Source organism: Notamacropus eugenii, chromosome 3 (genome assembly GCF_028372415.1).
Source record: "Notamacropus eugenii isolate mMacEug1 chromosome 3, mMacEug1.pri_v2, whole genome shotgun sequence".
In the NCBI taxonomy this organism is placed as follows: Eukaryota; Metazoa; Chordata; class Mammalia; order Diprotodontia; family Macropodidae; genus Notamacropus; species Notamacropus eugenii.
In genome coordinates, this window is record NC_092874.1 from 14564634 (window position 1) to 14591380 (window position 26747).

Below are 26747 nucleotides of genomic sequence, written 5' to 3' on the forward strand. Positions count from 1 at the left end.
TTGATAGATCAAGGACTGGTGGCAAGATCATTACTTCCTGGGTCTTCAGAAGCTGTGGCTATAGGACCTGCAAGAGTAGTTCTCAGGCTACGCCTCCAGAGAGGCTGCTTCCCAGAAGGATGGCCAAAAGAACTAGGCTGGAAGCAATCTGACTCCTGACACTCTTGGGGGCAGGGTCCTGGGCTGTCCCCCCAGAGTCTGAGACTGGCTGATGCTCAAGGTGGTGGTGCTAACCTGCCTGGTACATGCTGCCTCCTCACCCTCCCTCAGGGTACCTGACTGCTGTTGCTATGCTGACTTGTCTGTCCTGGGTATGGCAGCTGGCATGGCTAGCCTTTTCTACACAGGGGCTGCTTCCTGAGATGATGTCTGGGGTGGGGACTGGGAGCCTGAAGGATCTGGGATCTGGGATCTGGGATGCTGCCTTTTCCAGGGCTCCTGAGCCTTTCTGCCTGGTGGAGGCAGCTGCTCAGCAGTCATCACTGGTGGTGATGAAAAAGCCAGGTCCCCTCTCCAAGACAAAATGATCCAAGTCTAAGGCCTGCCTTTGGTGTATGCTGGCTTTGTGACCCTGGGCAAGTCACTTAACATCAGAGTACTCTGAACAACCTTCCCAGACTTTAGGGTACAGGGTGGATGCTGATCTGCAGTGGCAGCAGGAACTTTCTCATCTGAGAGCTCCCTACATGCAGGAAGTCATAGGTCTCATTCCTATGGAGAGGAATTGTCCTCTGATTTCATTGATATAGGGGTGTGTGTGTGTGTGTGTGTGTGTGTGTGTGTGTGTGTGTGTGTGTGTGTGTGTGTGATATAGGGGTGTGTGTGTGTGTGTGTGTGTGTGTGTGTGTGTGTGTGTGTGTGTGTCCCTGAAAGGGAGGAAGGGAGGGAAAGAGGGAGGCAGGGGAAAAGAGACAGAGAGAAACAGCGATAGAGACAGAGAGAAACGAAGACAAAGATTTAAGCTTTAGTAGCTTAAACCTGTAATAAAGGTTTGGGGACATCCAACACACACGTAAATATACACATGTATGTAAACATACATGTGTATAGATATTGATAGGTACACACGTGTGTGCACATTCATGCACAGGCATGTGCTTGATCACGGTGTGGAGGTGACCCTAAGTTCTTGGAGGCTATCCCAGCAGAGCACAAGCTTGGGAAGGTCTACCACTAGTCCTAAGGATGGATTGCCATCACCTAAGGAGCAGCTGAGAAAAGTCTGAAGAGGATCGTCACTATGGTAACCAAAAGGGGGTAGCCTTTGGGGCACAGCAACTCTCAACGAGGCCCTCACAAAGAGAGAAATGAGGAGAATGCTATCCACAAAGGAAATGACTTTGAAAGGCAACCCTGGGAAGCACTCGACCAACGGGGACTTGTGAAGGCCATGTCTGGCAGAGGGGAGGGCCTGAAGGTGCAGAAGGAGACAGAAGCTTTCAGACACCTCCAGTGTGCTCCTTTGCTTTGCCTGACTCTACCTGGGTTATAAAGAAGCCAGGGTAACTGGGGAATGGTGGAAAGGCAAGGCCAGGAGTCTGCGCTCTGGGGATCACAGCAGCATCTCCTTCCCAGGGCTGCTGCGAGGACTTGAGGAGATGGTGATTGCAAAATGCTTTGTGAACCTGAAGATGCTAAATAAATGCTGGTTATTACTGTCCTCGTTGACGTTATTAAAAAACACAAACAAATATAAAAGAAATTAACATCTTCATATATAACTAATCCTCTTTTTATTCTTCATATGATGAGATATTTTTGCTTATTGATTATTGTTTAGTTCATAATAAAACTTCATTGTATAAGGCTTGAGTAACCACACTGATCCAGACCACAGACCCATGCATACTGAAGTATTGGGAAGTAAAACTGTGACTGACACATGAAAACATGTTCAGATCTCCCATCATTGCTGACATATATGAAGCTATACACGTATTCTACTTATAGTTTTAAAAAATAAGAAATAGGCAAGGAATGACAGAGGGAGGGAGGGAGGGAAGGAAGGAAGGAAATAGGAGGGAAATAGGAAGGGAGGGAGGAAGGGATGGGAAAGGAGAGACAGGAGAGAATATAATGATAACCTATGCTATCAGTGGAAACGTCTTTAATGAACTCATAATTCCAATGATAATAATGTCCTTCCTTAGTGAATAAATGTTATGACAAAAGAATGAAGATACAGTATAATCATACCTGGGAAGCAGTATGTTCTAGGTATGGATTTGAAATTCTTCTTTCCAGAGCCTATATTTAAAATGAAAAAAAAAAAAAGGAGGTTAGAAGAGCCATCTTTGTACCCAAAGTAAAGGACAAATTGTAGGAGAGAGGAGAAGGCACATCGGTTTCACTTCCCAGAAAATGAGTTTATACCACCTGGATCCTCCACAGCCCTGGCACTGCTAGTGCCCTTTCTAATGCCTCAATAGACACTGAACCAAAAGTTTCTACAGTCATGGATAGCACCACAGTCATGGACATCCTGGCCATTTAACATGATGGGCACAGGTAATAAAAGGTCAAAAGCCAAATTGCATGTGTGTGTGCACACATGTATGTGTTTATTGATTTCTTTGCCTCAGTCCCTGTCTATTTATTCCCACCCAGAGGTCCCTGATCTAATCAGCTCTCACTTCAGACCTAGATCATTCATAGAATCAGACTTGCAGAATGGCCAGAGATCTCCGAGATGCTCGGAATAACAGTTCACCTTGTAAGCATGACCTGAAGTTTGCAAAGCACCTAACAGGAATGGATGCTCTTATGTCCATTTTATAGATGAAGAAACAATGACTCCAAGTGGTTGCATGACCTGCCCAGGATCTCATAGCTCTCATGTGTCAGAGATGGGATTCCCACCATGATGCCCATGATGCTGAGCTGACAGCTTCTAGCACAGCTCTCTACATAAACAGCCACATCTTCTCTACCTGCCCTAGCAAAGGGTCATCAGTTTCTACATCAAGACCTTGGAGAAGGGAGAAACCACCCCCTATGCAGGCAGCCCAGCCCTCTCTTGAATATCACTCATGGTTCACATCAAATTTCCAGGTGTCCCTCTGTACCTTCCACCCATCCTTGCCTTCTTCAGCCAAGAGCACCCTGAATTCTAGAAGCAGGAGACCTTCCCACCTCCCCACTTCCAGGTGGTTTATCAGAACACAGATATCCACCCTAACAGAGCTACACTCATGATCTGAAGAATCTACCTTTAAAACCCAATCCTGAGGATTCCCTACAATCTAGGATTCAGCCCAGTGTTCAAGGTATTCTGTGATCTGGGTCCTACCTAACTCCATAACTTGGGTCCTGCTCTGCCACCTTAGCCCATGAGCCTTCTATTCCAGCTGCTGCCCCTCCTACTCTACCCCCCATGCCATCTTAGCTCCAAGAGCCTTTCTTGCTCTCTTCAAAGAATCTGAATCACAGTCATCCTTCACATCCAGTGTTAGTCCAACCACAGGAATCTTTTCCTTCTCCTCACTCTTGAAGCACTCATCATTATCAGCCTCTCCCTCAATATATCATTTATCCCTGGGCTAATTAAATATCCTTGTACAAATGCATGGATGGCAAGGTTATCACATTTGCAAGGGACCCTAAGGTGGGAGGGAGAAGTAATGTATTAGATGACTGACCCCAATTGCAACAGGCTGAGCCAACACTGGCGAGACAAAACACCTTTGATAGAGGAAAAATGAAAAATATTACCTTTGAGTTCAAAAAGTCAGCTTTGCAAACGTGTGATGGGGGAGGTTTGACTGGATGTCCAATTGTCTGAACAACAGTGAACTGACCACACCATATGAGGTAAGAGTGTGACAAAACTGCCCAAAGACTCACTGGCATCTCAGCCTGAGTTAAGAGAGACATCAGGTCTAGTAACAAGAGAGGTGATAATCCCTTGGCACTCTGCCCTGACCAGGCCACAGCTAGAGTATTTTGTTCAATTCTGGGTGCCATGTTTTAGGAAGGATGTTAATAAGATGGAGAATGTAGAGGGGAGGCAATACTGGATGGTGAGGGCCTTGAGTCCATCATCAATAACCCCAATAAAACTTAAAGCCCTACTATGTGCCAGACCCTGTGCTAAGCACCTGAGATAAAAAGAAAGGCAGCAAGTTGTGTAAGCACCGTGCATATACATGATATGGACAGTGCAAATGGGAGGCAATCTCAGAGTCCATGTCATATGAGAATGGGTGGAAGGAACCAGAGATGTTTCACTTGGAGAAAAGACTTAGGGAGTACTTGCTAGCTGCTTCAAGGACAGAGAGGGACTAAAGTAGGAGAAGGATTGGACTGAGTTCTGCCTGAGGTCAAGCAGAATGAGAACAAAGGCTGGACATTACAAAGAGCACAATTCAGACTCAATACTAGGGAAAACTCACTAAAAATGAGAGATATCGCAGGGTGGAATGGGCTTCCCAAGGAAGGCTGGATGAGCAACTGTTGGCAATAACTGGGGGAGACATAAAAGGAGTTCTCATTCTGGTATAGCTTGGATGAGATGGCCCTGTAGGTTCCTTCCAGTCCCACGACTCTGGCATACTTCCTGCTCCCCCACCCCTCTACTGCTCTGCTCGCCCACATAGGTTCTGTCTTTTGGAATCTCAGAGCTATTCACTCTGAAGAGCTGACAGGATCCGTAGGCAGCCAATGGCCAACAGGCTCCAATGATGACGGCAATTTCTTATGATAGAATAGTCCTTTCCATTCCCCGAAATGTCGCTCTCCTGTCCACTGGCTGAGATTTTTATTTGCCTCCTGATTCTATATGGTTGCTTGTTCTGTTTGGGAAGAGGAGGGAGTAAGCATTTATATGGCGCCTAACCACTTTAAAAATAGTATCTCCTTTGATCCACATATGAGGAAGTGCTATTATCTCCATTTCACAGTTCAGGAAACTGAGGCAAACAGAAGTTTAGTGACTTGCCCAGGGTCACACAGCTAGTAAATGCCGAGGCCAGATTTGAACTCAGGTCTTCCTGACTCTAGACCATTAGGTCTCTATCCATTTTACAATGGTAGCCTCTATTTTCTCACTAATTGCACAATTAAAAAAAAATAAGAATTATACTGCGACAAATCAACAGCAAGGTGAGGACAAATCCCTTTATGAGATTTGAATATGTTTTCCCTCAGTGAAGAGTCAGGTACCTCTAGCAATGCACTAGATGTGCAATGAGTCACAACCACCCTCTTGATTAATCCTTAATTTCTGGAACACCCACTGAAAAGTCTACACTTCAGAGAATATCAGTGAGCACGGGAGAGAGGATGTGAACATAACATAGGAACTCTTTCACTGAAGACAGCAAATGGTGTGTTTTTCCCCTTTTTCTAGGTCCTGCCTGAGCCAACCTGGATAAACCAACACTAGGGTTACACTTTACACAATCCGATTTCACCACGGTCGCCTGATTGAGGGGTGATCTCCAAAGTTTTGTAAGACGAGTAAATAAAGCAGGGATTCTGGCTATACTGACTAGATAGCAGCCCTAGATATGCCCTTAGCCAAATGGTATCAGTCGCAATAGAATAAGGCTGGCTTTGACATGATGAAATAAGGCGGGTCTGTTGTCTGTCTCCCGGCTCCCTCAGAAACTGGTACCCAGGCTGGTTGAAATACCCTCAGTCACACAGGGATAGGGGGCGAACATTAACCTCCAGCCACACCAGTAACATGAGGACCCACTTCCCTCATGGTCACCCTTTATATTTAAATATCAGAGCCAGCAGGAATGAGGGATCTTCTTTCAACTTTCCCCTTCTGTCTTCTTGTCTCTTTAAACGTGATTTCTCCTTTTAGCAGCCCATTGTACTCATCTCAACACTTCTCTGGGGCCATTGTTAAATTTTGATATGATCTATCAGAAGAACCAGGGTATTTTAAACCAATAATTTCTGTGTCCAGTTCCTTGTTCTTTTCCCATCAATTTGCTCTAAACTCCTGGGTGACCCACACCCAGCCTGCCACAAACCAAAGTTGGGGACCACTTCATGCAACCTGTTGATTCTCTTACAGGGCTTTCTCTCTAAATTAGGGGTTCTTTACCTAGGATCCATTGAAAGATTTCAGGGGTCTAAGGGCTTGAGTGAAAAAAAATCTTTCTTTTCACTAAACATCTAACTGAAACATATCATTTCCTGCCCTGATTCTGAGAAGGAGCCAGTGGGATTCAACAGCCTGCCAAAGGGGATTATGACCCCAAAACTGTTCAGGAACCCTGCTCTACACAGAATTCTTGAAAATTGTGATAATTATCTCATCATGGTCACAGAATTACAGTTTCAGGACGAGAGAAACTCTCTAAAGACTACCCCACGATAATGAGCTTGATATGATTATATTTGGTGAATAGCACAGAAGGCAATGATGCTCACAGATGACAGACTGGCCACATGAAGGAGTTCGGACTTCAATTCAAATCTTTGCCCTCCTTCCTTTCAATTACAATGCATTTAGAAACATGTTCTAAAGGATTCCATACACATTGTAAACACCCATGAAGTTGCTGGTCTTTTAATGATTATAAAAGTATGGTCCATATTGAATGTGAATCTATAATTTTGCATCTCTTTCAGAATTGCAAGTAAAAAGAAAATTCAGACACAGCCTTTCATTGTCAGAAAACATCAGCGCCACCCATGATTTTCCTAAAATTATGGTGCCATTTAAAACTCCCAATGATCACCAGCCTTCCCTTGGTGGGTCTCTGCATTGAAATTCCTCATGTGTGGCAGACTCCTATTTCAATAGGTTTACTGAGATTTTCCTCACAATAAATCTGAGAGACACGGAGGAATTTTGCTTTTCCCATTTTATAGAAGGAGAAACAGAGATTGAGAATAGATGTGACTTGGCACATTAAATGTCAGAGCCTGAACTCAAATCTGGTTCTCTTGACTTTTAAGTCCAGTTTTACTACTAGCTATAAGACACTGGGGAAGTCACATAACCTCAAAGGTTTCCGAAACAAAGTCAAGTAGTTATGTCCATTAAAACCCACCCTGCTTCTGACCATGATTAGTGGATCTTAAATTTGGATCTGGTAGGGACTTTAGAAGCCACTGAGTCCTGCTCTATCAATTAATGAAACTGAGGCCAGGTTATGTGAGTTAACCAAGGACTGATACACAGAAGGCCTAAGAGGTGGAACTTGAACCCAGGTCTTCTGACCAGAAGCCAAAGACAGTACTCTTTCTACTTCACCCACTTGTACAAGGCTTTAAAGTTTCCTTCCCTCAAACAGCTGTGAGACCAGTGCTATTTGTGGCAAATAGCTTACTGCAGAATGGCTGGGAGTGGTTTGTTTAGCTATATCCCCTCTGCAGCTCAAACAAAGGTTTCATTGCCTTTGAGAAGTGTCCTGAGACCAATGTTAGATGAAGTTAAATAAACTGGGGTTTTGAGGAGAAGAGGAGGGAAAGACAATGGTTTAACTGACTTTCAAGCAACCTGAATTCCTAACAGTTTCATCATCCCTAGCATATAGTCGACTCAGCAGCAGCTAGAAGAAGTTCATTGGTAGCTCTGGCCACTTGGGCACTTCTGGGATCTTGGACGCTGGGCCAGCTGCCATCATCTTCTCCCCAGAAGAGCCAGTCTTCAGTCATATTTATTAAGCATCTACCATGCCACTACTAGGCACTGAGTTAAGAACCAGGGATACAAAAAGAAGCAAAAGACGGTCCCTAGCCTCGAGAACCTTACAATCTAATGGAGGAGATGACAGACAAAACCAGTATGTCCAAACCAGCTAATGTGTAAGACAAGTAGGAAATAGATGAGGGAAGGCAGTAGAATTAAGAAGGGTTGGGAGAGGAGATCATGCACAGCCAGACAGGTGAGTCATAGGCTAAAGTCGGAAAGAACCTTTGTTTTGCAGATGATGAAACCAAGTCCCCAAAAGGTAAGTGACTTGCCCAAGGTCACACAGGTAGTATGTGGAAGGATCAGAATCTGAACTTGGGTCCCTGCATCCAAATCCAATGAGAGATCTTTGCACTACACCAGAAGGATCTCCCTCCCTCCCTCTGCCTACAATCTGTAAATCCACAATTTTGTCTACACTGGCTCTTAGTCTATGGCATCTTACCAATGCTCTGGGGCCCACATCCACCTCAATGAGCATTTCTTCAAACTGATTTCGCTGAGTCAGTTTCACAGGTAATGGATTCACACCACACAACTCTGGGCTAGCCCTGAGCCTGACCCATGGCAAGCACCCACATGCCAAAAGCATTTGCCATTTTCTCCTTCAGTTGACAAAAACATGGGAGAAGACTCCCTGAGATCACCATGCCAAAGCACTTTCCACTCATTGGAGATTGATGGGATCAGAGATCTAGAGTGGCAGGAACCTTAGGAGCCACCAAATCCAACTCTTGCCTTTTAGAGATAAGGAAACTCTGGTCCTGGAGCAGAAGTAATTTGCTCAAAGGCACTCAGAGGATTAAAGTTTCAGAGAACTCTGAATCTCAATCTGAAAGGACCCTCAGAGATCATACAGTCCAGTCTCTTCATTTCACACATGACGAAAAAGCTCAACAAAGTGAAGCGACCTGACCCATGTCATATACTGGGTTGGAGGATCAAAGATTTAAGTCTAAGAGATCATGTGGTCTAGTCCAAACCCTAATTTCACACATGACCTCTTCCCTGTGGTCTCTTAGTTCCCAAATCCAATGACCTTTTCTAAATCCTCCTTTCCCTAGCCCTCTCTGGAGTCTTTGACACTGCTGCCCACTCTCTCCGCCTTGGTATTCTCTTCTCTCCAGGTTTTTGGGACATCCCTTTCTCTTGGTCCTCCTCCTCCCTCTCTGATGGCTCCTTCTCTGTCTCCTTGGCTGGATTCTTCTCCAGATCACACCTAACCATAGATGTCCCTCAGGGCTCTGTCCTGCCTGGTTCCTCTTCTCCTCTCCCTCTAGGCTGATTCACTTGGTCATCTCATCAGTTTCCAGGGATTTAATTAACATCTATACTGATGGTTCTCAACTCTACCTGTCTTGCCCCAACCTCTCAGTCACCTCCAATCTTGCATCTCCCAATACTGAACTGGATATCCAGGGGACATTGGGAACTCCCAAACACAACTCATTATCCTCCCCTAAACCCTCCTACCTCCCACCTTCTCTATTACTGTAGAGGACACCACTATCCTCCCAGTCCCCAGGCTCCTGACCTAGCGGTCCTGTTGGACTCCTCACTCCCTTTCACCCCCTTTCCCCCATATCCAAGCTATTGCCACAGCCCACTTATGTCACCTTTGCTACATCTCTCAAATTGGCCCCCTTCTCTTCTCTCACAATGTCCCTCTGTGGAGGGCCCTCATCCCTGAACTATGACAGTAGTAACCTACTCAGGGTCTCAAGTCCTGACCTACTCCAATTCATCCTCAGTTCAACCACTAAAGTGATTTTCTTCAGGTTCCAATCTGATCATGTTACTCCCCTCCTCAATAAACTCCTGGGGCTCCCTATCACTCCAGGATCAAAGACAAAATGATCTGCTTAGCATGTGAAGTCCTTTATAACCTATTGCCCCCTACCTTTCCAGTCTTCCCACACTTTACTCCATGGCATTTCCTCTGACCACCTCCCATGCCTGGAATCCTCTTCCTCCTCTGCTCTGACCACTAGCATCCTCGGCTACCCACTTTCTAGAGGAAGCCTTTCCCAACCCCTCTTAATTGTAGCACCTTCTCTCCCTTAATTATTCCTAATGATTTGGCATATTGCTTGCTTTCTATATATTTGTTTTCATGTTGTCTCCACCATCAGATCCTGAGCTCCCTGAGGGAAAGGACTGCCTTTTGTCTCTTTTTTTAATACCTAATACTTGGCACAGTGGTTAGCACATAGTAGGTATTTAATAATGTTGGCTGATGGATTGAGAAGAGGAAGCTAAGACCCAGGGAGGTCTTGTGGATCTCAGTGTAAGGCTGGAGAGGGATAAAGAGGTCATAGCCCAGCCCCATCATTTAACAGATGAGGAAACTAGGCAAGTGAAGCAACTGCCCCAAGTCTGCACTGGTCAAAAGCAGAATTGGAACCCAGGTCCTTGGAGTTTCTGCGAAAGTGCTCAGCCACCCAGGTTTAGGAGCTCATGCCTTCTGGGACTTACATCTCTCCCAGGAATTACCAGTCAGTGACCAAGTCTCACAATTCTCTTTCTCGCATCTTTCTTCTTCCTGTCCATTCCTCTTGCCGCTGCCAGAGTCCAGGCCCCCCTCATCTCACATCTGGGCTCCTGCAGCTATCTCCTAATTCCCTGTCCCTCCTCCCTTCAATCCCCTTCTGGATGATGTGGGTAGAAAGGGCTTCTGGGCTGGAAGGGCCGGCCTCTGAGGTTCTTTCCAATGCTGAGAGTCTGAGCATGGGCTGGGGGGATGGAGAGGAGCCTGGGAGACTTGGGGGCAGCAGAAGGCATGGCCCCTTCTCTTTTCTGCAAATCAGATGTTGGGACAGTCTTGCTGAGTGACAGGTGGCCCCTTCCTTCATGGCTACTTCATTACAACCTATCTGCCATTAGCCCCAGGAACGCAGACCTCTCCAAGAGGGAGATAATTCATTTCTGCTGGGCCAAATCCTGCTCCATCCTGAGATAATGAAGAGATGTGATAGGGAGCTGGAAATAATACAGAAGGGAGAGTCAGGAGAGCCCACAGGTGGATTCCAGCTGATAGTGTGACCTGGGTCAACTTCTTTGGCCCCCTTAAACCTTAATTTTCCCATCTATACAATGGAATTAATACTCACTTTATGGACTCATTGAGAGGAAAGCATTTGTAAACCTTGAACCCTAGAAAAAAGTTCATTATTATTGTTATAAATCTTGAACTCAATAGAAATCTTTATTCTCATAAGCCTTGAACCCCACAGAAATGTTCAACACCATTACTGCTACTACTAATATTATTGTTATTATCCATCTTCCACTGTCTTCCTTTATGACCCGTTATGGCTGTGGGGACCCCTGGGCTCTGGAAGACTCTGCCGGCTGGGTACAACCTCGAGGAGGTTCTACTGGGACAAAGTGACTTTGAACAGAGGCCCTGGGGAAGGCATCTGCCCACCAGACTGGTAGAGGACATTTCTGGTCTGCTGGTAGAATTCAGAAGCCATCGCTGCCAGGCTGGCTGTAAGGGGTGGAATTGTTCAGCCCCAGTAGCTCTCAAAGTCATCTCTGCGAAATCTCTGAGGGCCTGGGACCTGCAAAGCCAGATGTGCCTCCAAGGTCAGCCCTCTTTGCTGCCTCTCTTATCCCAGACAGGAGCCCTGCTAAGCCAGGGAGTGAGAATGATTCCTATGTATGAGACACAGTATGATGGAGTGGAAAGAACATAGGATTTGAAGTCAGAGGACCTGAATTCAAATTCCCAGCTCACCCCCTTGCTAGCTGGGGTGACCCTGAGCAGGTTGCAGACTCTGAGGCTCAGTTGTCTCCCTGCAAATGACATAGTTCAATTACCTGACTTGTGTTAGGGAAAGAGAGCTGACCTCAGACTCACAAATCCCTTCTTCATGTGATCACGAAAAGTGACAACTCTCTGGGCCTCAATTTCCCTTCCTGTAAAAAATGGAAGGGTTGGACCAGATGACTCAAAGATCTCAGATATTCTTGGCTCTAGGACCTCTGGACTCTTGGTCATCCATTAGGTGCTGTCCCTGGATGCACACAACGGTCTACTGAGGACCCGAGGAACACCTGTCACTCATAATTCATTCTAGGTGATTTCTTGTCCTTTGATTTCTTAATCACTTGCCCAGTGCTGCTCCCCATGGGCCTCCAAACCTGCTTTCTTGAGCCCCTCTACTTTCTGTTCAGAACAAAAGCACTCCTGTTTTCAGTGATCCCTACCCCCACCCTCTCACACCTGCTGAAGAGGCCCATGTTTGCGGCTTCTTGCTCCCCAGACACAGATCCAGCATGGAACACCTGTGGACCCCAGCCCTCCAGTGCCACTGGAAGGAGAATCTCCACTGGGGTCAGGAAATGAGGAGCCTGGGGTTCCATCCTAGTTTTCGATATGAAGAGTCTAGTCTTGTATAGGCTTGCCTCCACCCTTTAAAAGGGAAGGCTGCAGAGGAAAGTAGCTTCCTGGAATGCACCAACACTCACCAGCCTGGCTCTCCTCCTACCCACCTTGGGAGAGAAATCAGCCAGAACTTATCACCCCTGAGGATTCGTGAGCCCTGGGGAAACATTCAGGAAAGAAAAGTAAACAGTCCCGACTCAGAGATCCCCAGGGCCACCAAGCTGCCAGACAGATGCTGGCCCCAAGAAAGAGCCCAAAGCAAAGACTCCCCTACACTGAACCGTGGCACCCACATCCTCCCAGACCCCAGGATGAAAAGTGAGGGGTCATCTTCGACTGGCCCATGGCCAAGGCCTAGTGATTCTTCCTCTGTTTCTCACATCACTGTGTCTCACCCCTGCCTGTCCACCCCCACCACTCCCCTTATCACTCACTTCCCACCGGGAGGAACCCCCAACTGAAGTCACTGCCTGCAGCCTCTCTTCTTTCCCAGGAATCAAACACAAGACCCTAGAGCAGGCTGATGCCAGTTAAAATGTAATGGGGAAATATTTAGCAAAATAAATAAAGATACAATAAGGCATAAACGTTACATTTTCAAACCAAGTCACTCTGCAGTAGGCAGCGACCCTTACATATGGACCAATGGACAAGTAGACCAAATATTCCCGCAAGATGGCCATCCAGTCTTCAACTTACATACTTCCAGGAGAGGGGAGCTTACTACAACACTTTGGACATGGAGTCACCGCCCGTCCCCTTGCTTCCCATCCTATGTCAGACACACTACAAGCTGTGTGACTGTGGACAAGTCTCTACCCCCTCCAAGACTCAGTTTCTTCATCTGTAAAATGGGAACATTTCTGCCTGTCTCATAAAACTGTCCTGAGGTGGATAGGGGATAATAAATGTAAAGAGTCTTGACAATTTCATGCCTTTATCAGTTTCCACTCTGTCATCCGGGATCTCATTCTCTAAAAGGCAGAGGAAAGGGGGGAAAGAGCTGTTCTAGCCTTGAGCAACAAGGAGGAAACAGACTCCAAGGGAGAAACAGAAGGAAAGATGTGCTCAGTCTTGGTGTTTGTGGTGGATAAGGAAGGCGTCACGTATCCCGCTCTGCCACACTCTACTGTCTCCACATGATTTCATGACCTCTCTCCCGACCTTGGCTGCACTTTCCTGTTGTCTCTCAGAGCCCATCACTCCTGGGCTTCCTGCCTGCTTCTCTGAAGGTGGGAAATGCCCTCCATCTGTTTCCAGCCCTCACAGGCTTCCTATCAACTGCTCTGGCACTGGATCTTGGCCCCTGAACTGACCCTCCCCCCTCAGTCCCATATCCTCACAAGCTGAGACTGGACCACCAGGGACTTTCCCACATCAGCTCAGGACACTCACACCCAGCCCCCTGGGAAGAACGACCAGGAGACCCAGGCCTGCTCTCCTTCTTCCACTAGCCCAGCCTCAGCTTTACGAATCTTTTTCACCTGAACACAAAATTTTGTTTCTGTCTGGTAGAGCCCAGAAATGCTCTCAGACAAGAGCCTCGGGATGCCAGCTGGACCTAGAGGAGACTCTGTCATATCTTTGTTACTATATGTGCATGTTGTCTCCTCTGATAGAATGTCAGTTCTTTGAGGGAAGGCACTTTCGTCCTTGTCTTTGTACCCTCAGCGCCCAGCCTGGCATGGGAAGCACTTTAGAAATTAGTATTGGTCAGCAAGTAGATGCCTAAGTGTGTCCATGTGTGTGTGTGTGTATGTGGATGTGTGTGTGCCCATGTACATTGTGCTCCTCTTGAGTACAGGACAAGAACATTTCTGGATTAACTGGTATATTTTATAGGCAAGTCCCTTTGGACTCCCAAGAGGGGCTCAGCGTCATCCAAAGCTCTCAGTGCCTGCTGCTGCCTTAAAAGATTCCTCCTTAGGGAGACGAAACTCAGGCGCCCCCCCTCCTTTCTTTTTGGATTATTTCCTCTCACCTGGCTAAACAGTCTTTTTTTTAAGTTTTTACAAAGGGGGTATTTACTTCCAAGCTTCCACTGTTGGCCTCTACAAAAGTCCGAACATTTTCCTGCAACACCTTGGGAACACACTTGCCTCCATTCCCTCTTGGTCTCAGAGTGGACGCAGACTTAGCACAACTTCTATATGGCATTGGTCCTGTTGAGTTCATGTTCCTCAGCAGCACAGCTGATAGGTCTTTGTCTCAGCCTGGGTCCCAAAGGCCACTCCTTGATCCTGAGGAATTCAAGCTAGGCTGGCTACCAAACCAGGTCTGTTCTCAGACTCCCACAAGCCTACGTTCCAGGTTGGACCTCCTCACCCTCTGCCTCTCACAAGGTCAGCTTCTGGATTACTCCCCAAAGACCAAATTGAGAGGCAGGACAGAAGCACATTTTCACAATTTGGGGTGGGAGAGGGCCAAGACCTCTCCCCTTGTCTCTCACCAGGTGCCATCAGAGCAGCGTTGACGGAGAGCTGAGATCCCACCCGGGGAGATCAGCCAGTAAGAATCTCTCCTGCAGTCTCCTCATTTTTGCCATGGTGATTCTCTGACCATGAAGAGATGTTCCTCAGGTCCCTTAAGTTTCTGTTTCTATTAGAAAGATCAGCGTGCAAACAACCGGGGAAACCTTCAGCAGGAAGCAAAATACAGGCCATGCTTTTTGTGACCCATTCTTGGGGCAATCATCTTTGACTCCCGGAAACTCCATATGCAGAGTGCCAGTTAACTAAACCTGTTCCTCAGGAACTTCTGGTCCAAGAGAAGGCTCCTGAGACTGTTCCCCCCGGAGGCTGACTCAGCCCTCCCCTCAGCTCCTGCCTCCCAGCTACAGCTTCATTCATCTCTGGCACTGATTGCCATCCTCCAAATTTCTGTCCTGACCTCTCAGCCCACGCAGGGCACCACTGGACACTTCAGAACAATACTCCAGAATTCCTAACATAAAACACTTCCTGATTCTTGCCACACCTGGCTGCTGAGAGCTTCCAAAAACTTCTAGAAGTTTATACGCAGGAGTCTAAAGTTGTCTTTGGGCAAGATCAAACAGTGACTTGGTGCCCTTGAGACAAAGCAGACCAGATAAGGCCCCCAGGGCCAACAGCAAGAAGGAAGGACCGGCTCCACTTTCCTTGTCTGACCCCAGCTGTCAAAGCCTCGGAATCTTAACCAACTTCACCTACTATTTCCCAAGATTTTCTCAAGCTTTCTAACTCAGTGTTTCTATAACTAATGTGAATGCTGAGGGTGGGGAGTGGGGGGAGGGGAGAACCAAAGCCAGATTCTAGCCTGGCCTTATTCTGTTCTAAGCCTCAGATAATTTTCTATTTGTTTTATCATCAGCTCTTGAAGCCAGATTTGTTTCAAGGTCCCTAAAATCACACATTTTGTAATCATCAACAAAAAATTGAGACATTTCACTTCTCTGGGCCTCAGTTTCCTCATTTGTAAAATGAGAAGACCATTCCCTTTCCACTTTCACACTATGACCCCGTGCCCCTACAAACCACACTAGGCCCATGAAGACAGCACTCAAAAACAGAAGACCTTGAAAAATGGAATCTGCCATAAATTGCCAGCTATTTTCCCGATATAAGGACAAACTTCTCTGGATACCTGCAGAAAGGACAACCATTTTCTCCCCAAACTGAAAACGTTTCGGTATGAGAACATTTCTCTGACAAGTCCCACACGGAGGGCTCTTCTTAGCCACATAGAAAGGCACTGGTCTGTTGATGTGCCCACTTTGTTTCCTCCTAGAAGAAATGCCTCCCATCTATCAGCAGCGTGGCTCCCACAATGGTGCCCACAGAATGGTCCCAGGGGTAACAGGCCCATATCCCAGGTACACAATCTAAACTGTCCTAAGCTCTCCCCCATTACGTAGCCAGAATAATGCTGGTCTGAAAACACAAGTAGAGGAGAGCAAGAAAGCCCTTCTTCAGGGAGGAGTCCCCAAATCCATGTCCAGAGCCTTTGGGGAGGGTTTGTGATTATCACTGCCTCATTCTCGGAAATTTGAGAGCAAGTAAATCCTGATATTTCCAAGCTACTTTAGGAGCAGGATGACTGCTAAAGGCCACCACTACCCAGCATGCTCTTGCACAGACTCACTAGTCCTGGTACATGTCCAAAATACACCCAACAATTCAGTTGACTTGCTGTCCAAAAGGCTGAGAGCCAAGAATTAGATACTTGAACAGGGTGCAAACAGGCAGAAAGATTTAGTCATCCCAGCAAACATTTATCAAATACCTACTATCTGACAGATATGACACTAAATGCTGGGGCCCTTCTCTCACAGTACTGGAGTAGATACAATGCAATAAATAAATATGAAACGGATATACTAAGTTATTTTAGTTCTAAGAATTAAGACTGGCAAACAAATTGAACCTCTGCTCCCTCTGGCCACAGTAAGAAGGGACCTCAAGACACTCCCCAGGCCATTTGTAAACACTCATTTATTTAGCACAAGTTAACTTTGTGAGACAAAATAGAGGGATTATAGATATATAATAGCAGAGTGATTGTAACAGATATATAGATACATAACAGTAGAATGATTATAATAGAGTAATTATAACCCTCATTTTAGGAACCAGGACAGACTGGGGTCAGATCCCCCACCTCAGGCATTCATTGGCAAGTCACCAATCTCCAAGTCTCACATCCCTCATCTAGAAAACAGTCTTATATGGGTACCTTAAGGAGGAGCAGCATGGTGTATGGAGAGTCTTACATTGCCGAAATCACAAATATATAAATTTTAACAAAAATACCAGCAAATGTCACCTTCTAATCTTTTTAGTCTGGGCATAGGGGATAAGAATTGAACTTATGACTTCATTAGCACTGGTCAATGGGTCTCAAAGTGTGATCTGGTAATCCTTGGGGCACCCCAAGATTCTTTAGAAAGAAGACACAGAAACACAGAGATTTCATTGGAAAAATCTGTGAGAAAATCCATGTGGCAAATACTAGATAAAGCAGCGATTTTCCTCTGGCTGCTGAGTTTTCTACGCTAAAGGCAATACTCAAGGTCAAATGCTATAGGAGGACACTGACCAGGTCATAGAATAAAATGCAGTTTGACAGTCGGAACTCAAACTGATTTTGACAGGCCATAACTGAATCGAGAAACTGAATGAGCCTGAATGGAGTTAACTTCCAGTCAGTCAATAAGCATTTATTATGCACTTACTGTGTAGCAGACCCTGTGCTAACCACCGTAGATCCAAAGAAAGGTTCTAACATGGTCCCAGTCCTCGAGGAAGGAGATGTCTAACGGAGGAGACAACATGAAATCAACTATGTACGTACAAGATGTATGGAGAGTAAATGGAAGGTAATCTCATTGGAGAAGGCACTAGCAGGGGCAGTAGAGGGGGACAAAAATCAACCTCACAGGCATAGGGGAAAGGGAACAAGCATTTATTAAATACTATTATATGTCAGGAAGTCCATTAAGCACTTTACAAACGTCATCTCATAAGATAAGGTCATGATTGTGTTTCGAAGAGGACTATGACATCACAGAAATGATGACATGACTTGCACTTGACTTTGTTTTGAGTGAGGGAGAGCTGTGTAGGTCACCAGCCTCACTTCTCCTCCTGAGCCATCTGGGTCCAGTGACCAGACAGTCATCAGGATCTTCATCTTTAAAATGATGGCATCCAGTCTCCCAGAGCTCTAAAGTTTTGGCCCATTACGGTCACAAAGAACTTTACAAATAACATATCAGTTGATAGACAGATCCATCCATAAACACAAAGGAGACTAAAAAGAAACAGTCAGACAAGGAGGAGAATCATATCCCCATTTTACAAACGAGGAAACTGAGGCTTGGAGATGGGTGAAGTAAGCTAGTAAGTGCAGAAGGCTGGAGTTGAAGCAAGTTCTTCCTGCTTCAAGTCCAAGAAAATATAATAAAAATGACAATTCTACCTAAATTGATTTACTTATTCAGTGCCATACCAATCAAACTACTAAATAATTGTTTTATAGAGATAGAAAAAGTTATAACAAAATTCATCTGGAAGAGCAAAGGTCAAGGATATCAAGGGAATCAATGAAAAAAATACATGAAGAAAGCTGGTCCAGCAGTTCCAGATCTCAAATTGTATTATACAGCAGTACTCATCAAAACTACCAGTTACTGGCTAAGAAAGAGTCATGGATCAGTGGGATAAACTGGGAACATAACACACAGTCATAAATGGACATAGTAATCAAGTGTTTGATAAACGCAAAGATCCAAGCTTTTGGTGTAAGAAACCACTATTCAACAAAAATTACTGGGAAAATTGGACAGAACTTTGGCAGAAACTAAGCAGAGACCAACACCTCACATTGTGTATTTCAAGACAAGGTAAAAATGGATAAATGATTTTGGTATAAAGGGTGATATCATAAGAAATGAGGGGAGCATGGAAATTCTTATATGTCAGATCCATGGATATGTGAAGAATTTATGACCAATAAGAGATAGAGAGGATCATGGGAGGTAAGATGGATAATTTTGAATACATTAAATTAAAAAGAGTTTCTACAGACAAGACCAATAGAGCCAAGGTAAAAAGCGAAGCAGGAAACTGGAGGAGAAGTTTTATATCAAGTCTCTGACAAAGGTCTCATTTCTCAAACATATAGAGAACTGAATGAAATTTAATTTAATAAGAGTTTTTCCCCAAATGGTAAATGGTCAAAAGATATGATAAGCAGGATGCTTTCAGAGGAAGAAATTAAAGCTACATATAGTCATAAGAAAAATTTTCTAAATTACTATTGATTAAAGAAATGCAAAGTAAAACAACTCTGAAATTCCACCTTATACACATCAGATTAGCTAACATAACAGAAAAGGAAAATGATCAATGCTGGAAGGGTATGAGAAAATAAGTACATTAATGCATGGTTGGTGAAGTTGTGACTCACCTAACCATTCTGGAGAGCAATTTGGAACTATGCCCAATGGTCTATAAAATCTCACATACCCTTTTACCAAACAATAACACTCTGTATTCCAAAGAGATCAAAGAAAAATGGAAAGGACCTCTATGTACAAAAATATTCATAGTAGCTCCTTTTGTGGTGGCACAGAATTGGAAATTGAGGGGATGTCTATCAATTGGGGAACAGCTAAATAAGCTGTAGTATATGATTGTGCTGGAACACTATTCCAGCATAAGAAATGCTGAGCACAGCAGTTTCAGAAAAACCTGGGAAGACTTATATGAACTAACACAAAATGAAATGAGCAGAACCAGGAGAATGTTGAACATGGTAATAGCAATATTGTATGATGGCCAGTGGTGAAAGAATTAGCCACTCTGATCAAGGCAATGAACCAAGACAATTCCAAGGGATCCAGGATGAACAAATCTATCCACCTCCAGAGAGAAGACAGAACAACTCTGAGTGCAGATTGAAATATACTTTTTTTCACTTTTGTTATTTTCCTTGCCTTTTTTGCCACATGGTTAATATGGAAATATGTTTTTCATAATTTACATGTATAATCTATACCATATCGCTTGACTTCTCAAAAGGTGTGGGAGGGGCAGAAGGGGGAAATTTGGAAATAATTTTTTTAAAAAATGTTCAAAAATAAATATTATGTTTAAAAGAGTGTTTGCTACCAAAAAGAAACACTTCTGTGGGAAGGAGAGAATTAAAAGAAATTAACTCTCCAGGGAAAATGAATTCTCCCCATCATCGGCTCTACAAAAGAAGGACAGGTATTTTGCCATACCTTGATTTTTACACTAAATTTTTAATCTTAAAACATAAATGTTGCCTGTCAGAGGAGTGTATTGGGGTCTCTGAGATAGATAGCTAGGTACTTACTGAGGCTCTTTAAGAGACTGAGAAGAGATGAAAAGGTAATTTTGTTGTGATCTCTAAACACACATCCATATACAAAGTTTTATAAATAACAGTTGCCGAAGAGATGGTTTTTTATCTTTTCCACAGTTTGCATGTGGATGAAAGGGAAACCTTGGCATCTAAAAGGTCTTTCATGCAAATATAAAAGTGTAAAGAATTATAATTGTATGTGTGCACACATGCTCGCCTGCACCGACATTCTACATAATTAACAGAAAAATGACACACACACAAAAAAAACCATTCAATTCTCCCAACATTCCTTTAAGCACTATGGGTAGGACTTACATAGTTAAAAACAGAGCCATCCTTGCCCTCAAGGAGCTTACTTTCAGGGGAAGGGGCTATGGTATTTATATGGAGAAACAGAAGCAAAGTTTATGCACAGAAATATGGAGAGAGAAGGAACTCTAAGCTCTGGGGAGGAGTCAGGCAAGACCATAAAGAAGGCAGCCCTGATAGAAGCCTTGAGTGGAGTCCGAAGTGCATTACTGACCCAAACCCCACCCCACCCTGTATCAAGCTGGAAAGCAGGAAACAGAATGCCACTGCAACCAAAGTAGACACAAGACTATAAAGATAAGCAGGAGCCCTGCTGCACAGGTCTTTCAATGTCACACTTTCAATGTCTGTATTTTATCTTAGGGGCAATAGGGAGCCACTGAAGATTTTTGAGTAGAGGAGTGACATGGCCAGATATATTTTGCAGCTGGGAGGATGATGGATTTAAGAAGGGAGAGACAGAAGGCAGGAAGATCCATAAAGAAATTATATGTTGCTTCATGGAGTGGTTATCCCATCTGCTATCACTGAATGGCACTGACACCTTGCCATTGGGGTTGATGGCAGCACTACTGAGTGCCTTGCATTCCCAGAGGTGTTTGGAGTTGTACTCAAAGAGTGGTGACTGATGAGTTACTGTCTGTTTGGAAGGAGATGGCAGGGAGATATCCCAGAGAGCTATGCTTGGCTCTCTACTGTACCACATTTTTATCTGGGACTGGAATAAAGGCACAGATGGTGGGCATATCAAATCTGCAACTGGTGAAAAGCTAGAAGAGAAAGCTCACATCCTGCATGACACAGACAGAACCTAAAGGTCATCAATGGCCAAATCTAAGAAGGTGACATTTAACAGAAATAAATACAAACGCTTATACTTTGGTAAAACAAAATCATTTATACAAGTAGAGACGCAAAAATCTCAAGAGCTTCAACAGATGGTGAGTACAATACAAGTCAATGATGTGACAAAGTTAGCCCAAAAAGCCATTTCAATCTTGGACTGAATTAAAAGAGGTATGATGTCCAGGACTTGGAAAATGTCTTTGTCCTTGTCTGACCATAGCAGGAAAGGCCACTTTAAGCACTGCATGTCAAGAAGGCCTTTAGAATGCATCTAGTAGATGAGAGATGAGAGAGAGATGAGAGAGAGAGAGAGAGATGAGAGAGAGAGAGAGAGAGAGAGAGAGAGAGAGAGAGGGAGGGAGAGGCAGAGAGAGAGAGAGACAGAGAGACAGAGACAGAGAGAGGAGAGAGAAGGAAAGAGACAGAGAGAGACAGATAGAGAGAGAGAGAGAGAGACAGACAGAAACAGAGAGAGAACAGAAGAGAGAGAAAGAGAGACAGAGACAGAAAGACAGAGAGAGAGAAACAGATAAAGACAGAGAGGAACAGACAGAGAGAGAGAGAAGAGAGAGAAGAGAGAAGAGAGGAGAGAGAGAAGGAGAGAGAGAGGTTAGAGAGATGGGTTTTCAGGCATTTGACGAATTGACAAAAGGAGACATTACAATACTTCTATCTGACCCCAGAGGACAGACCTACGGGTAATAGGGGAAGTTACAAAGAGGCAAATTTGAGCTCAATTTCAGGAAAAATTTCTGAGTTAGAGCTCAAATCCTAAAGTGGCAGGAGCTGGCCCAAAAGGATCCCTCTCCTTGGAAGTCTTCTGTAACCATTTGTCAAAGATATTAGAGTGGGGATTCCAGTTCAGATGTGAGTTAGACTCTATGGCCTCCATGGTCCCCTCCAACTTTGAGATTCTAAGAGTTATCTAATAGTAGTCAGCCAATATGGTGCCTGTTTCATTGAATGAGACACTGAACCAAAAAATCTACTTCTCCATCACAAAGTCTGAAGGACAGAAGCTGGAAGGACTGCCTTACCCAAGGTATCAGAATACATCGAGCTATGAAATTGATGCCTAATGAATGTAACTGTGTTTGAATAGACAACCATGTTTAAAGTAGTCAGATGCTTGATCAAGGAGCATCTTCACTTAATGGAAAGTCTTTCTTTAACACCCTTTCTTTAACATCTTTAACTCAGATGTTAATCAGATATTTCATGAAGGTGTGGGAGCGACAATAGATCTCCAAGGAAACACAAGCTCTGTAGATCTCACCAACACTTCCAGTATGAGTCAAGTAGTGAAAAGCATACATCTACTTTCCTAAGATCAACCTGGCAGAGTTGAGAGAAGCTGTCTCCAGGATTGTCACAGCATGAAGAACTTTTCAGTCCAAGGTATATCTATAGAGACATGAAAGAACTAAGAAGCCAAGTCAGTGGAAGTAAGAGCAACCCCAACAGAGTCGCCTTTCCATCGAGGATTGAAATGACAGAAGGTTTTGCACATCATTTCAGTGACATAGTTGGAAAGAATAAACCACAAGCAAGAATGTTTCAGAGAATCTTCCAAATTATGTGTATTTTTAATATTTCAGGGTCCCATGAATTAAACAAAATAAAAGGCTGGTTTCCACAGGAGCCTGTATCTTAATGGAAGTTTCTCTTCAAGCTACCCTTCATTAAATGAAACGTCCCTATTAGGAAGGGAGTGAGAAGTGTTGCCAGTGCTTGAAGACATACTCAACTAGTTGCAGGGCAGCAGAATACACAGATCTGGGTCCTTGCCCATGTAATGGAGGCCACACATCCATCTGTGGGAAGCACCACGTTTCCGGAAATGGAGTTGACGTGGGTAGACAACCAGACTGGCATCATTAGCTGCTAGAAACAAAAAACAGAAACCTAAAGACCGGCAAGAATGGATGATGGAGCACTGTAGAAACCTGACTTTTGTAAACTTAAAAATCTTTATGCCATTATTGGGAATATATCCTAGGAGTATCATTATAAAGAAACAAAAGAAGAAAATGCTCAAAAATTTGCTGACTAGCAATCTTTGTAATTGTGGAAAACTGGAAACCATCAAAACATCCAACCGTTGGTTAATGGCTACGTAAACTATAGTACATCAGTATAATGGAAGACTCTAGCACCATTTAAAATGATAAATGGGGAAATAGAAAGAAATGTGGAAAGACTTAGAGCAAAGTGATGCAAGGTGAAGAATACCAAGGCAGGAGAGCTGTGCACACCAACTGTGAATGTAGGAAATGAAAAATGTATCAGCAAATCCAGATATGAATGAGTGAGTCCAACAGAAGGGGACACAGAAGGAGGAGCTCCTAAGCTGTTATGGACAGATTGTGCAGAGAAATTCATTTCAGAAGAGTAAATAATTGTAAACCTCAGCTTCTTTGATTTTGTTGTTTGAAACTATGCACATGATGATTTAAAAAGAAAACACCCTGGTCATCCCACCTAAGGACAATCGGGCAGAAGTCAGGTAGCCCTTAATTTAACCTGTACCTTTTGTTCTTGTGGTACTTGTTCATGGTGCCTGGCATGCAGTAGGTGCTTAATGTGTACTTATGGAGTAGAATGGGATGGTTCCATTGAGGAAAGCAGCAATTAGCCGTCTCTCCAGAAGTGTCGATTTAGTTTCCTAGTTCTTTGGAAGTTTGTCCACCTTGGTCAATGGAAGAGAAGATTATCTATAACATTGCCAGCCAGGTACCACAAACAAACTCCAGCAAAACATTTTGAATGACAAGATCTCAAGTATCAGAAAAGTCAATTCAAATGATAATCTGATGAAAAAGATACCAGCGGTCTTAAGAACTTTGGTTCTATCACATTCTACCAGGTGAACAACATGGACAAGGACGAGGCTTGTCTCACTATCGGCCACAGATGTATGAGCACTGAAGGATCTTCAATCAAAAAACTTTTGTTTGATGTATGCTATGTAACTGGGTACTGGAGAGAGTCCAAAATAAATGCAAAAGTCACTGCTTTCAAGGAACTTACCCTTTACAGGGGTGACAACATGCAGACCTATCAAACATACCAAAAAAATTATATACAGAATAAAAACACGGTAATTGGGAAAGGAGCTTGGGGAGACAGGAGGGAGACGAAATCAAGAAATAGTTAGCAAGGGACATGGCACTCCAATTGTGTTTTGAAATAAGTGGGGGGTTCTTTGAAGCAGAGGCAAGGAGAAAGGATGGAGAAATGGCCATTGCAAAGCTAGGAAGAGGAGAGATGGGGGACTGTGGGGCACGAGTGCAGGAAGGGGAGCAATAACCAATGGGACTGGAATGACAGATTGGGGCTAGGTTGGGGAGGACTAGAAAAGTTCAAGAGTTAATGTTAGACCCTTGAGGTGATAGAGAGCCGTGGTTCACAGAGCTGGGGAATAACAGGCAGATCTTCACTGAACGAAAATCACTTTGACAATCATCTGCTCCCCAGAATGTTAGGGAGAGTAAAGCTTTCCTTTGAAAGAATGGGGAAACTGTGAGAACTAGAGAAAATTCGAAATATGTTAGAATACAACTCAATGAACTCAACAACTGGTTTTGCTTTACCTTTTGAATCCCAGTGCCTGGCATACAGTGAGCCCTTGTGTTTGTCCTTCATTGCTGAAGAAGACCATGCCATCAGAGAAATGATGACATGACTTGTACTTGACTTTGTTTTGAGTGTGGGAGGGCTGTGCAGGTCACCAGCCTCACTTCTCCTCCAGAGCCATCTGAATCCAGTGACCAGATATTCCTCAGGAGGACTGGAGATGACTCAGGATGCACTGGGAGACCTTGCGCCCTTTAGGCCAAGGTCTTTGCAGAAACTCACTTAGGGTGAGGCAACGCCCATTCATTGAATAGGCCTGTTTAAGAAGTAGCCACAGTGAGCCCTTAATAAATGAGAGAATGAGATAAATCTCTTTCTTGTAAAAGAAAGGATTTCCCCCACTCTGGACTTGAGATTTCATTTATCTATAACAGCAGTGTCAGCCTCAAAAAGAAACAGGTGGCATACTGACTTAGACAACCACAAATTAACATTATCTATGTTGCACTGCATTTTGATTTATTTTGTTAAACATTTCCCAATTACATTTTAATCTGGTTTGGGCAGTACTTGGGAGTTTGGACACCTCTGATGTAAACCATCATCCCTGTGGACACTCCATTGACCAAGGCAAACCATCTACTCATGCAGTACTTATCTGAAAAAGTTACCCAGAGAACTGGGCAAGGACCCAAGGCCACACAGCCAGGATGGGTCAGAGGAAGACTTGAGTAAAGGTCTTCCAAACCACAAGACCGTAAGGCAGTGGATAAAATGTTGCCTCTGGGGTCAGGAAGACATGAGTTTGAAATCTGACCTCAAAAACTTACTTGCTGCGTGAACCTGGGCAAGTCACTTAACTTTGCTGCCTCAATTTCCTCACCTATAAAATGAAAATAATAATAGCACCTACCTCCCAGGGTTGTTGTGAGGATCAAATAAAATGCTGGTAAAGTGTCCAGCTGAATGCCTAGCACGTAGTAGGTACTTAATAAGTGCCTGTTTCTTTTCCTTCCTTCTCTTCACTCTACCCTGCCTGCTGTGACTGGGTATACACTAGTACTCTGTCCCCAGACCTCTTTTCTCTATAAGTTGCTGTTCAGTGGTTTCAGTTGTGTGACTCTTTTGAGGTTTTCTTGGCAAAGATACTGGAGAGTTTTGCCATTTCCTTCTCCAGCTTATTTTATAGATGAGAAAACTGAGGAAAACAAGGTCAAGTGCCTTGCCCAGGGTCACACATCTATTCAATGTCTGAGGCCAGATTTGAATTCAGGAAGAGGAATATTACTGATTCCAAACCCAGTGCTCTACCCACTGCACCACCTGGCTGCCCCTGACATGGCGCAGAGGGGATGTTATAAAAGTGCTAGCTAGATCATCATCGTCATCATTATTCACCTCTTACCTCTCACTTAGTCACCAAGTCTTTATAATTCTCTCTCTCCAGCATGTCTCTTCTCTGTCTCCTCCTCTCTATCCACAGCTGCCACTCTAGTTCATACCCTTTTGGCTTCTCATACAGAGATGTCTATTGACTTTGAATTGGTCCCCCAGGTCCAGCTTCTCCACTCTCCAACTCAAGTGTTCATAGACTTTGGCAGTCTGATGAAGTCTCTGGACCCCTTCTCAAGATAATATTTCTAAATGTATAATTTAAAACATACGAGATTACAAAGGAAGTTAAGTACACTGAAATACGGTTATCAAAATGCTTTTAAAAAACAAGGTCTGAGACCCCAGGTTAAGGACCCCTGCTCTAATCTATCTCCCACATAGCTGCCAAATTGAAGTTCCTAAAGCACAAGTCTGAGTATGTTATTTCCCTGCTCAACAAGCTTCCATGGCTCCCTATCGCCTCTAGGATAACAAAACAAACTCTTCTGTTTTAAGGACAATGTAGGTCCCATCTAGTAGACTGAGACCAGAAGAGTTTGGAAGACAAACTGCTCTCTCAGACCACACATCCTTTTGTCAGGCATTTTGTCTCCAGGTAATCTAGAAGACAGCTTTTTTGAGCTTCAACACATCTGTTTCCAGCTTTGTAAGAAGAAAGGCAAGTGAGAGACTTTATGACAAACAGGAAGACCTAAGCCCACCGGC

The 26747-nt window shown here is 44.2% G+C and overlaps 2 protein-coding genes across 3 annotated transcripts in view; both read right to left on the reverse strand.

The window, feature by feature from the left end:
- TOMM7 (translocase of outer mitochondrial membrane 7) overlaps positions 1 to 26747 on the reverse strand; it is a 518839-nt gene that overhangs the window by 205575 nt on the left and 286517 nt on the right. The window lies entirely within an intron of this gene.
- RAPGEF5 (Rap guanine nucleotide exchange factor 5) overlaps positions 1 to 26747 on the reverse strand; it is a 232177-nt gene that overhangs the window by 191242 nt on the left and 14188 nt on the right. For both annotated transcript variants that reach the window (XM_072650899.1, XM_072650898.1), the window contains exon 2: positions 2197 to 2247. In XM_072650899.1, the coding sequence (XP_072507000.1) occupies positions 2197 to 2247 (51 nt within the window). The remainder of the gene's footprint in view (positions 1 to 2196; positions 2248 to 26747) is intronic.